The following is a 17,174-nucleotide window of genomic DNA, read 5'->3' as shown; positions in this document are numbered from 1 at the left end:
GCCACTCATTTATGAATAAAAGAAAATAATCTAACTTAATAAAAATCAACCGAGCGATATGATTTGCACAACAGGAATCCAATCTCCTTTTTTAGTATAGTATTGGAGCATAATATTAAAAGTTCAAAATTAAAATTTACGGCTATCAATCGAAACGACATCGTGTTAAAAAATTTTAGTTCAAAATCCATATCTACAATCCAATTTCAAGGGGAAAAAATGCGATGGAGGATCTGCAATCTTCTATTAATGCTCACTTTGATCAAATGGCAGATATGGTGGAGAAGCCCTTGGCGGAAATCCGTTCCGGCGAAAATTTATGGTTTCTTCCACGCCATTGATTGTAAGGTACTTTTACATGTTCTCATACGCGTTAATCCGAGTTATATGTCATTTTCTGTTGCTTTTGATTGAGTCGTGTTTTATCTTGTGATGATCGAGATTTGATGTTAGGGTTGTATGTAGAAATTTCCCCCAATTTCGTATTTTTTTGCTTTTTAGGGTTCTGATTAAGCCCCGACGTATCCAATTAAGAATAAGGGTACCATTGTACCTCAAATATGGAAGTAGTCTAGTGGTAAAAAGCATCACTTCAGGCACCTGTTCAGAGTGTCTAATTTTGAACTTTTATAACCCGGAAAAATTACAACCCGATTAGCCCACACTCGATTGAACCCGAGTAGGGTTGGCCCAAAAACCCGGTGGTTTTTGCCTTTCGATTTAGTAATTGGGAAAAAGCTTTCACCTTTTAAACATCTTCTTTTTTAGCCCTACTATGGCAAAATGGACAGGGCAGCTGTGCAGATCAAAGCCACTCATTTATGAATAAAAGAAAATAATCTAACTTAATAAAAATCAACCGAGCGATATGATCTGCACAACAGGAATCCAATCTCCTTTTTTAGTATAGTATTGGAGCATAATATTAAAAGTTCAAAATTAAAATTTACGGCTATCAATCGAAACGACATCGTGTTAAAAAATTTTAGTTCAAAATCCATATCTACAATCCAATTTCAAGGGGAAAAAATGCGATGGAGGATCTGCAATCTTCTATTAATGCTCACTTTGATCAAATGGCAGATATGGTGGAGAAGCCCTTGGCGGAAATCCGTTCCGGCGAAAATTTATGGTTTCTTCCACGCCATTGATTGTAAGGTACTTTTACATGTTCTCATACGCGTTAATCCGAGTTATATGTCATTTTCTCTTGCTTTTGATTGAGTCGTGTTTTATCTTGTGATGATCGAGATTTGATGTTAGGGTTGTATGTAGAAATTTCCCCCAATTTCGTATTTTTTTGCTTTTTAGGGTTCTGATTAAGCCCCGACGTATCCAATTAAGAATAAGGGTACCATTGTACCTCAAATATGGAAGTAGTCTAGTGGTAAAAAGCATCACTTCAGGCACCTGTTCAGAGTGTCTAATTTTGAACTTTTATAACCCGGAAAAATTACAACCCGATTAGCCCACACTCGATTGAACCCGAGTAGGGTTGGCCCAAAAACCCGGTGGTTTTTGCCTTTCGATTTAGTAATTGGGAAAAAGCTTTCACCTTTTAAACATCTTCTTTTTTAGCCCTACTATGGCAAAATGGACAGGGCAGCTGTGCAGATCAAAGCCACTCATTTATGAATAAAAGAAAATAATCTAACTTAATAAAAATCAACCGAGCGATATGATCTGCACAACAGGAATCCAATCTCCTTTTTTAGTATAGTATTGGAGCATAATATTAAAAGTTCAAAATTAAAATTTACGGCTATCAATCGAAACGACATCGTGTTAAAAAATTTTAGTTCAAAATCCATATCTACAATCCAATTTCAAGGGGAAAAAATGCGATGGAGGATCTGCAATCTTCTATTAATGCTCACTTTGATCAAATGGCAAATCTGGCGGAGAAGCCCTTGGCGGAAATCCGTTCCGGCGAAAATTTATGGTTTCTTCCACGCCATTGATTGTAAGGTACTTTTACATGTTCTCATACGCGTTAATCCGAGTTGTATGTCATTTTCTGTTGCTTTTGATTGAGTCGTGTTTTATCTTGTGATGATCGAGATTTGATGTTAGGGTTGTATGTAGAAATTTCCCCCAATTTCGTATTTTTTTGCTTTTTAGGGTTCTGATTAAGCCCCTGCGTATCCAATTAAGAATAAGGGTACCATTGTAGCTCAAATATGGAAGTAGTCTAGTGGTAAAAAGCATCACTTCAGTCACCTGGGTTCAGAGTGTCTAATATTGTTTGATTAAGTATAATGAATTACTATTAATTGTTTGCTCATATACTTCATATAGTTTCTACTAATCTTTAATTAAATGCATGGTTAAATATATCTTTATTGTCCATGATTTCTATTATGCTCATATTTTAGATTCTATAGAAAAATATGATGCGTTTTATTTTTAGTTTAAATATTTTGAACTTTCTATAAATTAAAATGAATTTTTTGTTATATAAATATCTAAAAATCGTCAATTTAATAGTAAAATTTTTTCAAGTAATAACTCTAAATTTTTTTTATATAATGAAATGACTTCATAGAAAAAATTTAGATAACAAAAGAGAAAAGATTTGCTAGATTTTACATTTTCAAGTCACCCCCAATATAAAATTTATGGATCAGCCACTGTCTGTGTTCTTGGATTTTGAATCTGGAAATGTGTGATCTTCCACGAATGGGAACTCTGTGGATTTATGCAAATTGTTACTCTAGTGAGTGAGTGAGATCAAAGAACCAAATGTCAAATGTGGTTTGAACTCTGAAGGAGTAATCAGTTCTTCGAATTACTACAGTGGTGTGGCTCGTAACAAGTCTTTCGCCCTTTCCAATTTGAAATCGTTGAAAGGTTCTCTTACAACTGTTGATGCTTGACATTTCAAGTCCTCACTGTGGTTTTCTGCTCATATTGTCGTATATCAAGTAAAATGGTTCTCGTTGTTTGCCTCATGGAGTTGTTTCCTGAATCTAAGTCGTCGTGTTTGGATGTATGCCTCATGTAGGACTTGCTTGTATCCGGTCTTTGAGCTCCCTTTCTTGCCTGCACGAACGTTGGTTGAAATGTCTTCTTTCTATCCGCGCGATCTTGCTACTACTAGTTTTTGTATCGCAGAGAAACATCAACTTTCAGATGTTTTTGAGCTTTTTTAACAATGCTTGATAAGCGTAGAACTGCCTTATTTGTTTATTACAATACTATTTACTTTGTACAGTAGGAGGAGAAGCTTAGCAGGCCAGAATGGCAATGGAGTCTTCCTCTTTGTGCTCTGATCACGATCATAATCTTGGTATGCTATTGCTTACACTCATTCCATCTTTTTGCCGCGATGGCTTAATTCCACATTCTTCTTCCTTCCTCACTCAGGTGAACACGATGTTCTCGTTGTGTTATCTGATTGTGAGATATAAAAGGGCCAAGCTCAAACATCGCGCAAGAGCAGCTCGTAGTTAGGAGGAATAAGCAGACAGTGTTATGTATTGTAATCTCCATTTTGAAGTCCAAATTTTGATTTTGATTACATTTTGATCTTCTCCTACCCGAAAGTTTAATTGGTTTGTTAGTGGATGTCTAACCATAGCCTAGCCAAAACTCCTCCTGCCATATCATCATGGACTAAAAATAGTCTAGCCAAACAAGCCTAGCAATAGCTTAGCCAATGCCCTAGCCATTTAAATGAATTTGAGAAAAAAAAATATATCAAATACAACAATGATCCTCGAAGTCGTTATTGACTACCGGTTGTCGATTTGGTGTGCGTACTTTGGGGTTGCCGGGTTGAACAATGACATCAACGTTCTACAATCGTCGTCCATCTCAATAACCAGTGCCTTGGCGTGGGCCCGACCGCCACGGTGTGGCCACCGCCCATGTACGCATGGGTATACCCCGGGTGACACCGAAAGGGTGCAAGCATTTGTTGATATACGCCAGCAAGAAGCTCATATTCAACTCCAACGCAATATAATCGAAGAGTTATGAGCACGTAGGATTGCGTGTTAATATCGTTTATATTTTCTTTGAATGATTGTTTAATCGTTGTATTTATTTTCAAAATTTGTAATACAAAGAAAGTTTTCGAATTAGTACTATAAACTATGTTTTTTTTCCGGATGCTTTATTTTGTGGAGTATTTGTTATTTTTATATTTGCTGGGCTAGTACATTAACTAGGCTGTTACTGGACTATTGTTAGACTGTTGCTTAGCTAGGCATTGATTAGGCTGTTGCTAGTGCATGATGATATGACAAAATGAGTTTTAAGCTATACTATTGCTAGTCCACACCGAAGGAGATTTAAACCTTTTCTTAAACTATTAATGATCAAAATTGAAAAACTAACAAAATGCACTATTGAAAATAGTACGGCTAAAAAAATAAAAATAATAATAATAATAATAATAATAATAATAATAAATGTGTCTCCATCATTCTTCACTCATCCAAAATCCCCGCCTATAACCCGCCACCGCTCCGCCGCTCCCCCACCCTCTCTCACTACTCAACTTGACGAGAACGCAGCTGAAGCCACGGTAATTTTTGTAGTTGTGCTGTTCTATTTATTGTATTCTTTCTTAATTTTATTGTAATTGACTGAGCGTTTTTTCTTCTTCTGAAAATCAGCTAATTTCGATTGAAGTATGATATGCAAATGTTTGCTACTCTCTGTTGCTCAACCGTTCACCAAAATGCTTAGATAAATAGGCCAATTTTCATGGCTTGCTTTCAAATTCCGCACCAACAGCTTCATGTTTCCTGGAGGAGTCTTTCGGTGAATCAGAAGTTGGGCCACAAATTGACGTCAATTGGAGATTCGAGAAGGTCTTACTCACTCCTTTTTAAAAAGGTAGATGTTTCATCACTTTTCACTACTTAGCAATTCACGATTCCTGTTACTCATAGTTGTGTGATTGTGTATAGGGCTCGTGCAAAGCGCGACCTAGTTCGAGTTCTGGATTTCGTAAGCTTTTGCGTTTAAGAGGTGTAAGTTCAGCTGCTCAAAATGCAACGGTTGGGCAGAGTACACTCGTTGATACCGCTCCACGCGAAGATGGTTCCACCGCCGTAAATCCATCAAATGGCAGAGTAATGCTCATTGATGGTACTTCAATAATATACAGAGCGTATTACAAGCTTATTGGTATGTACAATGATTAGTATATTCCGATAATTTATCGGATACAAGATAGGTTTTATTGGTTTATATCATGACTTCATTACTGGCGCGCATAACTGGTTTAAGTGGGGTTTTCTGCGTTCTTTTCCCTTCACGCCATATGGCCAGTCCAACACGATGCCGACATATTCACTAATTTCCTCAATAGTTCATTTTCTACAATCTACTCTTATTGATAAAACAAGCACATAATTTATCTCTTGAACAAACTAATCAAGACAAAATTGTAATAGGCTATGTATTCTACAAATCGACTTGATATCCAATAGGAGTTCTGTTTCTATTCGGAACTTTGATCAACTTCACTGCCTATACATATGCTAGATCATCTGCGGTTATTGGTAGCTGGCTTTCTTCTCCCTACCTCTATCATCTACCACTAGTTTGGGCACTCATCATTTCAGGTGTTTCTTCTTACAGCAAAATTGCACCATGGTCATCTATCTCATGCTAATGGTAACGGAGATTGGGTCCTAACAATTTTCAGTGCATTGTCTCTGGTAAGATTTCCTTACGGTTATTTATATCTACCTAGTGTTAGTTTTGTATATTGCTAACTGATCTTCTATATTTTGTACTCTCTTAAAGTTTCTTCACTGTCTTCTTGCAGATAATTGATGTATTGGAATATATCCCTACACATGTAGTGGTATGCCCTCATTCTCCCTATAATATTTCTTCCCTGTTTATCTTCAAAAGTCTCTTCATTTTTGGCTTAACTCTTTTAATCTCGATTTTCAAGGACCCTGTGTCATCTGATTTCTTTTATGCCCCATGTCAGTTTTGTGCCTTTTATGCATTGACATATAGCTGTTGATGTGTCTTCTCTAACACAAGCTTTTTTCCCTTATTTTTTTGCAATGATTCTTTACGGCGTCCAGGTGGTTTTTGACTATGATGGTAAGCTTGCTTTCGAACTATATAATATTCTCTTTATTCCATTTATTTATCTAGCTACTAATTCTACTGTTTGTATCTTCTTTATCTGGAAATACCCACCGATTATCTATGGTTATGCCCTGGTACTTAAGGGGCTGTGTGATATGCAAATATATTGTGAATATTGTTAAATCTTGATTGTTTTTCTCATTTATTAGGAATGGTCCAAGTTTGCTTACGTCTTTTTTTTTTCTTCTGTTGTCTGCCTCTAGGTTTTATGCTTGTATTCTGACTTTACAAGGTTACTTGATGATGTGGCTTCAATACATCAGAATTCAGTTCTATTTGCATGGTCTAATTAATTGGTCTTGGCAATGATACATTGAGTATATTTAGCTAAGACTATCTTTCATCTACTGTGCTAAGTAATGGGTAAACTGCTTGTCAGAGCCCATTTTGATTGGAGCTGAGTGTCATCTTGCCTGGTCATTGTGCATGCATCTTTTTCCTTTCAAATTGTTCTTTTTCAATTTAAGCTTGAACTAATCTCATCAAATCATGCGAACTGCCAGATAGTACCGAATTTGGTTAAGACGTGAGTGGAAAGAATAGACTGTTTGTTTTTGATAGAAAAGTTCTAAATGTATGGAATCAGTTATTACTTTCTAATGGAGAATATTTGTCAAAATTAACCATTACTGTTCTCATCTTTTTTTCGGGCTGACTATTTCATGGGTGCAAATGGTCATTTTATGCTTGGTGGATCTTGATAAAATTAAGGAAAACACAAGGTTGGATATGCTTCTATGTACAATTCAAGGATAACTCATATTAACAAATTTTTTTCTTCTTATTCTTGGGTGGGGGTGGGAAATATTGGTTCAGAACAGACCTAAAATGGTGTCTTTCGGTTGTAATTTCTGTATAAAATGTTAATATATGTTTATATATACTGACTATAGCCCTATAATGATTATTAACAAAAGATAGATGCGTGTGGCCTTGAGTGAATTATTTTGATAAAACAAAGTTTTCTTTACAGGGGGTCCTTATGGTCATGCGTCTCTTTCGTCCAAACAAAGTTTTGTTGGAAAAGGTATGCTATTTGATTTGATTTTTTTTCTTCATTTATGACTAGCTAACAAGGGACGGCTATTATCTAGTAGTCCATATCCATGAGCAGTTACCTGAATCTCTTCATATTTTATTTGCTATTGCAATAGTACTTGAAACTATATCTAAGTTTGAACTTTGAGCTAATAGTTCTGTCTAGCTAAGCATATGAAGTTTTAACTGCCCAAAGTTATTAATTATGATAGAGAGAAAAGCTTGATCGTGCATACTGCATACAAATATCTTGATGTCAGCATTTGCATCCTTGAAGAGATCTTGTGTTGGAGACAAGATTTACAAGAGTTGTTTTATTTGTTTTCTTGCTTGGTTTACTTATTTCAGTTATTTAATTTTTAGTATGGGCTATGAGCTCCAGCTCCAGAGCGGGCTTGAAACTTTAGGTTGGATAAATAGTTATCGCCTGATTATGGGAGATACGTCTAGGACCAATTAGAATTTAGAGTCGACATTTGTGGTAGGAGATTTTTCCTGAGTTCTTGCTTTGTTCTTCTTTTAGTTTAATCCCTGCAGTAATATATCAATTTCCTTTGTGTTGAGATTGCTTCTCTTCTCGTCTGCTCTTTTATCCTTTGCTTAGTTTGGTATGATGAACTTTGTGTAAACTCAAGCTGGGATTTAAAACAAGTTATTCAGAACTCAGAACTACACTATCTTTTGTTACCTGTAGTTGGCTATGTCATGTGGAGTTCTGTAAGTATTGATGTGAAATAATATGAACATGTTTGAAAAAAATGCACTAGGGAACCTATGCTCCCCCCCCCCAACGCACACTCCTATATAATCAATATAATGGGAAAATAGATTTGATTGGTCAATTTTTTGTAGGCATGAATTTTCGTCACACCCTATACCCTTCTTACAAAAGCAATCGGCCTCCAACTCCTGATACTGTAGTCCAGGGGCTTCAGTACTTAAAAGCATCCCTCAAGGCTATGTCTATCAAAGTGATTGAGGTTCACACTCTTTTATATTAATTCTTTGTTGATTACAAAGGTAGCAGAAGCATGTGATATTATCTTTTCTTTTCTTAAGCAGGTTCCAGGTGTTGAAGCTGATGATGTAATTGGGACACTGGCCGTTAAAAGCGTAAATGATGGGTTCAAGGTATTTTTACTACCTATTTCATTTTAGAGTCTTTTCCCGAACAATATTCACATTCTAATATTCTATAACAACGTTCAATATCTAGTAGGTTTTTTTTTCCTATCCTTTTGTTCCATTCTTCATTGGAACATGACTATTTTTTAAGATAATCGGTACAGGTACGAGTTGTCTCCCCAGACAAAGATTTTTTCCAGATACTATCTCCTTCATTGCGCCTGTTGCGAATCGCTCCCCGTGGCTTTGAGTTAGTATCCTATTGGCCACTGACAACCTTTCCGAGATCTGCATGTCTATTTGCCTCTTTTATTTGCTATGCATGTGTTCAAAATATCTGTCGGTTTCAGCTGTTAATAATATTTGAAGGTCAACTTGTCCCATTGTTATGTGAAGCTATGGCAAATTGGCTGCAACCACTAAAAGTTCCATTTTCTACAATGAAACTTCCATCTTCTACAATGAAACTTCCATCTTATTACTTCTTACCTTAAATTATAATTTCATGGTAATTTTCCGAAATTGAAGCATGCCATTCAAGTTTCCCATCCAGTCATTTTATAGGAATAATTTCAGATTTGTGTTTCGATTCCCATGTGAACTCCCTGATTGATTTCAGTAGTTAGTTGAAAATTTTGTTAAACATGAACAAAGAACTAAGGATATTTCGTTAGCGGGCTGAGCATTAAAGTATGTACTTGGTGGTCGAAGAAGCATAAATTAGAGTTGAGTTAGAAATATTGTTAGTCCTATTTATGTTTATTACTTTATAGTAGTACTTTTTTTACTCACGTTATATGCTTCTATTTACTTATGCAACTTTTTCGCTGCTATCTTGTTCTTACCACATTTCTTACTCGTTTTAGGATGTCCTCTTTTGGGATGGAAGACTTTGCTAGGAAGTATGGGACACTGGAGCCATTACAGTTTGTCGATGTAGTTTCACTTGTGGGGGACAAATCTGATAACATTCCAGGTTCTTTTATGTTTCAAAACTGCATTCACTTTCAGCGTCATTCTTGTGTGAATTCATTTTGTTTTTTTTGAAAGGTAAGCCATGCTTAAGGACTATCTGCATTATGAAACTGCTGTATAACGATGATTGTACATCGAACATCAGTTAACGATCAATGTCACAATTGCTAAACGAAAATAGTAGTAGTTGACTTCAAAGTATTTGGTTACAGCTTCAAATTCTGTGTTCTACCATAAACAACTTCATAGATGGTTTGACTAAGGTATAAGGTTTGAATTTGACTAAGCTAGTTGTTAATCCTTCCACCCACATATTGGTTATTCAGTTGATGCGTTACCTCTTAAAGCCATACTTGGCTAAGTTTAGAAATTTATTCATCTCTGATCTGTAATGCAGGAGTTGATGGTATTGGAGATGTTCATGCTATTCGACTTATTACAAAGTTTGGTACGCTTACGTGAAACCTTTACCTATTACTCAAACAATAGCATGTTAAGAGCCTTAGTGTATGCTTATGAAGGTTATTATGCTTATCCTAAAAAGTCGTTGACCATAATTCTATTTTCTGAAGTTTGTATGATATTTTTTTCACATGTAATGATTATGTAGTTCCCAAGTTGACTTGATCCTATTATATTTTGTTAGGTTCATTGGAGAACTTATTGCGTCATGTTGACGAAGTTGAGGAGCAGCGAATCAAAAAGGTTGTTTGACTATACCGCTGGTTCCCTAAACCTTTTCCTTTCGTATCTGCCTGGATTGAACTTGACATATAATCTGCTGTGAAATTTACTGCACTTAAAAAAAAAATATTCGCCCTCTCCGGGATTCCAACGCGGATAAATTTATTTTTAGTGCAGTAATCTGCATAACGGATTCATCAATTTTATACATCCTTGGATGAGAAGGCTTCTAAGTTATCTTCTTGAAATCAAATACTCTGTTTTTCCAGGCACTGATTGCGAATGCTGAGCAGGCAATTCTAAGCAAGAATCTTGTAAGCTTTTTTGTGCATTAACCGACTACTTTCAGTGTTCCGATGCTCAAAAGCTAAGCTCATTGCTTCATGTAACGTAGGCAATGCTACGTTCCGACCTTCCATCCTACATGGTCCCGTATACCACCAAAGATCTGCCCTTTATCAAACCAGAGGTCAGTTGATTATGCTGTGTTCTACTCATTTGATGAAACATTTAAAGTTCTAATATGCTTGTTGGTATTCAATACAGGATGATGGGCAGAAATTCACAAGCCTACTGACTGCCATTAGTGCTTATGCAGAAGGATTTTCTGCAGATACTATAATTAGAAGGGCTTCTAATTTGTGGAAGAAGCTTGAAACTCAAGGGATTATTCACTAACTCACTCTGATTTTTTTTTCGACTTTGTGGTCATTCTATATATTTGAATATTTCCGAAATGGGAACCTTTTTTTTGTTCTTTTAAATCCCGAATGCATTTTTAGGTACCCATTTACATTTCTACAATATTAACTTGTTTAAAAATAGACTACTCGTTCACTGTTAACATCACTCGAAATTGAAAAAAAAAATGAAAAATCACAAATGTTTGAAAATAGAATCACATTTGAACTTAGTCCACACACAAACGAAACACCAACAATGAAGTGCTCACTTTGAGGTCCAGTTTGTAAAACGACCATATATGCCTATTTGTAATTTTGAGGATCCAAAGCTATCAAAAATTAAGATCAAATCCTAAAACATTATGACTCAAATATGGTTTAGATTTAAATAAAGTTTCATCAAGATTGTCCTCCATTTCAATTGAATAGTATGGATTCATGAAAATAGTTGAATGTAATTTACAATATTTAGTTGAACTGATTGATAAATTTGAAGCTGGTTGACCATTTCAAACATACGTTTGTCTACATTAATTAAAAGTTCCTTCTAATAAATAACGAAAACCCAAAAAACTTTATGATAACGAATCCGGATTCGGGAAAGCGGATAGCCCGACCCGTTATATATTTCTGAATTGGGTCAATCAATTGAAGTAAAATTTCTGTTGCAAAAGAGCGAAGGGAAAAACCTCAAATTTGACTAAGTTTCTCTCCACCGTCCGTTGCCGGAAACATGGTATGTTGATCTGAAGCTGATTCAATTAGTAATCTTTTCATTTTATTGTATTCGTCTTTGTTAAATTGAACTTTTACTTCTGCCGATCTGCCAATTATATGAATTTTACGGATTGATAGATAGATGCATGTCAACTAATCTAAGTGAATGAATTGTATTCTTAGGTTCAATTATTTTATTTGTTGGGGGATTGGGGGAAATGAATTTTGAGATATGTAGAGCTTAAACTAAATGTTCAATTGCAGCTGGAATAGAGAATTGAGATTTATATGGCCAAGTTTGATGCATCATAGACTATACTACTAGTAATATATTAGCATTGTGATGATTTATAATCAACATGATTTGGGGAATTGTTATAGGGTTTGGCTAAGTTTTTTCATTTTGACTAAGAGCTGTTCTCAAAGTGAGCAACATAAACTATGTACGAAGCAGATTTCTCGATGACTGTAAAAGCTGAAAGGGGAAACAGAGTAGTATTTTCCAAGTTTGTTTAACCACCGATACACGTGGAATATATTTTGGCTACTGGGATCAAGAAGCATGTGTGGATGATTTGTTTTTGCAGTGGCGTATGTGTTTTGGATGATATATACAACTGTATATGATATATCATGTTATGGGGCTGCAATTAATGTGGTATATATGATGGTGAATTCTTTCTCCGTATTTTTTGGTTTGTGTTGCCGTGGTACAGTTGGATATATGAATACTTCTTAGTGTTCTGGACTAGTGTGTATAGATTAATGTGCATGTCTAGTTTGCATTGGCTAATGCCTAGATCAATCACCGCGCAAAATGAAATTGATTTGTTGACTAAATAGCATCACACGTTGCTAATCTTTCGTTTTCTTTTGCCAGGTACGATTACAGCCTGATCCCTTCCTCAATGAACTCACCAATATGTTTGAGAGGACTACAGAAAAAGGCTCTGTGTGGGTTACTATAAAGCACTGTGAGTTTTCATCAATAAATGCAAGTTTTTTCCCTGTTTTTACCTCTTGATACCTGTTGGTAGACAGATTCTTAACTACTGCAGCTGTTGGAAATTGAGAGTGGTCTGTTGCTTCCTCTTATTCCAGCTTCTGACAAGTCCAAGGTTAAGAGGAATAAGATGAAGACCGCCGGGGAAAAGATTGAATTTAAGTGCCTCATTCGAGCTACAGATGGAAAGAAAACTATTTCAACAATGGTATAGTAACTAGCTTCCCTTCCCTTTCATATATATCTTCATTCTATTAATTATGAGAACATTGAAGAACTATGAGTTCAAGTATATGCAGACAATGATCATATAGAAAAGTGATGTTGGTGGATTGCGTAATGTTCTGAAACTGATTGATATATTGCATCAGTGATGTTATAGTTGCCTGATATGCCAATTCCATTCATAATGTGATTAAACTCTGATAGTCTGATAAATTGGTGATAGTTGTGAATTTGCTTTAACGTTGATGATAGTCGGTTTTCTTTTGTGTTGACTAGCCTACAATTGTTGTGAGGGACAACTTTTACTGAAAAACAAAACACTTGATTTGAATGACAGGTCGGTCCAAAAGATCACCAACGATTCCAGTCCAGTTATGCAACTATCTTGAAAGCCCGGATGACCGCCTTGAAAAAGAGGGAGAGGAAGGACAGGCGAAAGGTGGCAGATTCCGATAAAAAGCAGGAGCAGAAGAAGCAACCCACCAAACCCTCTAACTAAACCGGTAATGACTGACTGATTTTCTTTTAAAGTGTTCATTTTATAATTTATATTGTATGAATACGTCTGAGTCATATGATATTTTACGAAATCTTAACATTTTTTGCGAAGTTCGATAATCAAACATTTTGCAGAAATCTTAACAATTTTTTGCTCTCTCTATGTATTTTGGTTAGGGTCAAGTTTTCAATCATGAAGTTTGTGTATTTTCTAGTATAAATTTTGCATCGAGTAGAAACTACAAAACCATCATAAGAAAAAACATTTCAGTGATATCAACTTAACGACGCAAAACTAAATAAGTGATCGTGTTTTATGGAGTTATCTAACATGGCTACGCACTGCATTGGATCCCCTTCCAATATAAGCTAGATAGTAGCTTTCGCAACAGCTTGCACCGTGATTTCAACATCTACAAAACAGCAGTCGCGATGAAGGAAGCCTCCAGCATCCATATCAGCATTTTTTTTAAATTCAGGAAATCCCTGTTCTCCGCCAGAAGCTGTAAACCAATGATTAACTGCAACGAAAAACGTAGAGTAGTTATCAGCAACACACTAGCTAGTACTGTATTTAACATGGCACCATGTATATGCACATAATGCTTTTGATGTAGTGTTGTATTCTACTACTTTTAAGGTTTTGGATGTGCTGAAAATAGGGGTTGTCAAACAAATAGTGAAAAAACGTAACATGTTTTAGCGCGTTCACAGCCATTGAGTTTGGATACGATGCGCATCAAAACCTCTGCCTTCACTCGACGATGAGGTGGGAAGTCCTTTGGCTCAAGAAACAGGGAGGGACATGTAGCTGCCTTTTGGCAATCCCTTTGGATGAAGGTTAACTTTCCTAAAGCAGCAAAGTAATGTCACCAAACATTAGAAAAAACTACAATTAAATCAGGTTATAGCTATAACATAAAAACAAGAAGGGATACCATTTGTGATCTCCAACGGAGAACTCTTACCCCAAACATCCTCTAGCTTGGAAAAGCTGGGAATCGTCCATTCGCGCTTTGTAGGTGTCGTGTGTTCCACCAACTTCAGAGCGTACCCTTTACTCGGATCCATCAAAGTCTTCCTAGAGATCACTTTGGAAATTCCACATTTTGTTCAAAGGGCATGGATGTGTCTGGGAATTCCTGAGATCATCATGTTTTAATGATAGCATACAATGATTCTGATGTAAATGACACTGAAACCCTAGTTTCTTGTAATTTGTAAAAAAAATAAAAACTATATAGTAAAACTTGAGAAAATTAACTACCTCGAAATGAGGAGTACTTGGTTGTGTTTTTGATTGTATATATAGAAGGTAAAGATGGGTATGACCTCCCAGTCAACAGGCAAAGAATAAGTGTCCTGTCCACAATGGAAAAGTAGACTGAAACATTGTCATTGCCATTGTCGTCACCAAAGTATCCATTAGGATAGAATATCATTTTCCTGTCCAAATTCTGAAAATCTTAGACTAAACTAAACCAACTCAAAAAATTAGTAATAGTAGTAGTAAATACTATCATCAAAATAGCTAGAAAATATGATGTAAACTAACTAACCATTTATAGCCTCCGGATTCAAATGCCCTAGATTCGAACTTGTCAATTCCACACTTTGAGAATGAAGAAAGGGATTCAATTTTCATCAGCAAGTTTCCAGGCGTAGCAGTAGTTTCTCTGCTCATTTAACACCAGTTACACCTTAAACTTCAACTAATAACAATAAATAAACAACACTAAACAAAACAAATATTGAAAAGAACACAAACAAATATTGTAAAGAACACAGACCGATGACAAAAACGTGAATCATAAGTATAGTCATTGTCATCACATCACCCATTGTTATTGGAAGAGTTTTTTAAACTTGTTTATAGCCAAGAACTAAAGTAATATATTATGGGGTAATTTATAAATACTATCAATAATTACGAAAGACGTGGTTGATATATACATTTATTTTATGCCTGCGAATCTTCAGACTATGTTTATCAGCAATCACTCAACCCAACCTAACCATTCACTTTTACAATATTTAATTAATTTCTATCTCCTCCACGTCATCTTCCACGTCATCAATATTCATCCAACCCAACCATACATTTTTTATGGTTTATCAATGACCATCCAACCACACCATTATATATTTATTTCTATTGATTTTAGATAATAATATTATTACGGAAATTATTTAAATATTACACAATAAAGTTCATAAAAATAAGACATTAGCACAAGAAAGGTAAATATATAGTGTAATATCTTCTCAAAAATTCTTTTAATTGAGACGCTCTTATATTATAATTCTATTACTCCCTCCGTCCCAAGCTACTCGCACGTTTCCTGTTCGGCACGGGGATTAAGGAATGAGTGATAGACAAAGTCAAATATTACGGCTGTAGGTGATAATTTTTACTAAAAATGGAAAGAGTGCAAGTAACTTGGGACGCCCAGAAAGGAAATAAGTGCAAGTAGCTTGGGACGGAGGGAGTATTATATATTGACTAATATACCCTAATGCTATTTTAAATAGATATTTCGTAGATTAGGAAAATTTTATGAAGGTATTAACTTAGGTAAACTCGCCGCTTACCAAGGGCTCATTTACTGTATTCTTTATTTTATTTAGAGAATTCAAAATCTTAAAAATATTTCAACCCATCCTTGATATTGCCCTAAGCCCCTAATAGATTGCTGCTAATTGGGCTTTTACTCCATAGTAGTAATAAAATACTTCATCACGATTTCCTGATAATATTTTGGGCTTACAATTAAATTGACAAGGCCCATTGTTTTCATTCATTAACAAGTCTCCGACAGTCCGACTCCAATCCAATTGATATCAAATATTTTCATCACTCTTTTTCTTATTTTTATTCTGTTAAATATTTTTTTTCTTAAAACTAAATATAAATTCATGTTTGTATAAGTTTTAATTTATTCGTGTGAATATAAATATAATATATATACAGATGTAAAGTTTTTTGATTTTTTATTACTCCACATTTTTAGTCGCTAGATTTGAATAGCGCTTCATATAGTAAATTAATAACATTGATAAATGATGAATAATGTAGGGATTATGATTAAGTCTCGCCCAATCGAGGTATCAGAAGACTCTCATTCAATTTTATTTGGATATTTGTCTAATTAAAACCCAGTCTGTAGAATTGTTACTCCAGAGATTATATTAATTTAATTCCAATATAATTAATTTTTGGTGGTATTCGATTTATTATAGGAGTAAGATAAATCTTTGGTAGATCATCTATTTTTATGTTATTGTTTCATGGATTTGATGGGATTTATATTAGACTTTATATGCTCCTATGGATTTGGAATTTTTTTTCAAAGAATAATGTATTTACACATGAATGGTTTTCATAATTTTGTGTCGTGACTATTGTCAATAAAGATATGTTATTTCCAGCTTTTTTAGGTTTTATTAAACCTTTCTAATACTATTAGGACAAGAAAAAAAAAATATTGGAGCAAATGATATTTTGTAGTGAAAATATTTTAGTTTTTGCCTTTATAAAAAAATAGCAGTGTAGAGTATTTGTTTATAAGTATTATTTACATCGACAATAAATTTGAACTAATATTCGTAAGCATTTTGACATTTGCATGTAAACAAAAGCTGTGCATATTGAGTTAGATGTAATTATGATTTAATTTAGTAAATCATATCTTAGGAAAATAGATGTATTTAATATTCGTGTGATAAATTGTTAAGAATTGATATAAAAAGACCACTCATGAAGTAAACTAGTAACGTGATTTGAACAAGAGACATGTCACATCTTTTATCTAACAAAAAAAATATGAATATTGAAAAAATGGAATAGAGAAAAATAAAGAATACAAAGAACTTCTTAATCTCTATGAATAAGCTAGTTAGTGGCCTGGTCCTCTGGGGCTAGGTCCCGATGCTAGCTGTTGAAACCAAAACGACATCGTTTCTTTTGCGTTCACGTACATTTTTGGAAGGTTGAGTTGATTCGTTTGTGACGAATCTTCTGACAATATTCTTGCTGCATCCACCACTCGTACTTTACACATACACATAATAACAAAAACTAAGAATATGATCGAGAGAATGCT

General features: G+C 34.9%; 3 protein-coding genes across 8 annotated transcripts; 2 read left to right on the top strand and 1 right to left on the bottom strand.

Moving 5' to 3' along the window:
- The first annotated feature begins 4,425 nt into the window (after positions 1-4,425).
- LOC121808366 (5'-3' exonuclease-like) lies at positions 4,426-10,709 on the top strand. 4 transcript variants are annotated; one of them, XM_042208804.1, is made up of 16 exons: positions 4,426-4,531; positions 4,623-4,845; positions 4,920-5,100; positions 5,596-5,675; positions 5,786-5,824; positions 6,057-6,075; positions 7,097-7,150; positions 8,014-8,141; positions 8,221-8,292; positions 8,451-8,536; positions 9,153-9,262; positions 9,659-9,709; positions 9,908-9,966; positions 10,215-10,259; positions 10,340-10,414; positions 10,492-10,709. In XM_042208804.1, the coding sequence occupies exons 2-16, from the start codon at positions 4,714-4,716 to the stop codon at positions 10,621-10,623; spliced, it is 1,263 nt and encodes a 420-aa protein (XP_042064738.1). In that variant the 5' UTR covers positions 4,426-4,531; positions 4,623-4,713; the 3' UTR covers positions 10,624-10,709. The 4 variants fall into 4 exon arrangements, with proteins under 4 accessions (XP_042064738.1, XP_042064737.1, XP_042064736.1 ...); XM_042208803.1 differs by having other exon boundaries at positions 4,920-5,139; positions 8,224-8,292; XM_042208802.1 differs by having other exon boundaries at positions 4,920-5,139.
- Positions 10,710-11,240: 531 nt separating this feature from the next.
- On the top strand, positions 11,241-14,366 carry LOC121808368 (signal recognition particle 14 kDa protein-like). Of its 3 annotated transcripts, none has more exons than XM_042208809.1 (5): positions 11,241-11,364; positions 12,226-12,319; positions 12,447-12,556; positions 12,911-13,076; positions 13,786-14,366. In XM_042208809.1, the coding sequence occupies exons 1-4, from the start codon at positions 11,362-11,364 to the stop codon at positions 13,070-13,072; spliced, it is 369 nt and encodes a 122-aa protein (XP_042064743.1). In that variant the 5' UTR covers positions 11,241-11,361; the 3' UTR covers positions 13,073-13,076; positions 13,786-14,366. The 3 variants fall into 3 exon arrangements, with proteins under 3 accessions (XP_042064743.1, XP_042064741.1, XP_042064740.1); XM_042208807.1 differs by lacking the exon at positions 13,786-14,366 and adding an exon at positions 13,445-13,748; XM_042208806.1 differs by lacking the exon at positions 13,786-14,366 and having other exon boundaries at positions 12,911-13,196.
- On the bottom strand, positions 13,441-14,755 carry LOC121807905. The gene is made up of 5 exons (XM_042208245.1): positions 14,631-14,755; positions 14,404-14,517; positions 14,010-14,152; positions 13,784-13,921; positions 13,441-13,592 (listed from the first exon to the last, which is right to left on the bottom strand). The coding sequence occupies exons 1-5, from the start codon at positions 14,753-14,755 to the stop codon at positions 13,441-13,443; spliced, it is 672 nt and encodes a 223-aa protein (XP_042064179.1).
- Between the last annotated feature and the right edge of the window lie 2,419 nt (positions 14,756-17,174).

This window comes from Salvia splendens, chromosome 6, assembly GCF_004379255.2.
Source record: "Salvia splendens isolate huo1 chromosome 6, SspV2, whole genome shotgun sequence".
Lineage (NCBI taxonomy): Eukaryota > Viridiplantae > Streptophyta > Magnoliopsida > Lamiales > Lamiaceae > Salvia > Salvia splendens.
The sequence above is the reverse complement of the archived record's forward strand: the minus strand, read 5'-3'. Positions and strand labels throughout refer to the sequence as shown.

Excerpts from the sequence above, each read along its gene's own strand:
- LOC121808366 (XM_042208802.1), top strand. The coding sequence starts at position 4,714 with ATGGCTTGCTTTCAAATTCCGCACCAACAGCTTCATGTTTCCTGGAGG. Across the intron at positions 5,676-5,785 it reads TTTTCAGTGCATTGTCTCTG|ATAATTGATGTATTGGAATA; the intron begins GTAAGATTTCCT and ends GTCTTCTTGCAG. Across the intron at positions 7,151-8,013 it reads ACAAAGTTTTGTTGGAAAAG|GCATGAATTTTCGTCACACC; the intron begins GTATGCTATTTG and ends AATTTTTTGTAG.
- LOC121808368 (XM_042208809.1), top strand. Across the intron at positions 12,320-12,446 it reads GTGGGTTACTATAAAGCACT|CTTCTGACAAGTCCAAGGTT; the intron begins GTGAGTTTTCAT and ends CTCTTATTCCAG. Across the intron at positions 12,557-12,910 it reads AGAAAACTATTTCAACAATG|GTCGGTCCAAAAGATCACCA; the intron begins GTATAGTAACTA and ends TTTGAATGACAG.
- LOC121807905 (XM_042208245.1), bottom strand. The coding sequence starts at position 14,755 with ATGAGCAGAGAAACTACTGCTACGCCTGGAAACTTGCTGATGAAAATT. Across the intron at positions 14,518-14,630 it reads GAATCCGGAGGCTATAAATG|GAAAATGATATTCTATCCTA; the intron begins GTTAGTTAGTTT and ends GAATTTGGACAG. Across the intron at positions 13,593-13,783 it reads CGTATCCAAACTCAATGGCT|TTAATCATTGGTTTACAGCT; the intron begins GTGAACGCGCTA and ends TTTTCGTTGCAG.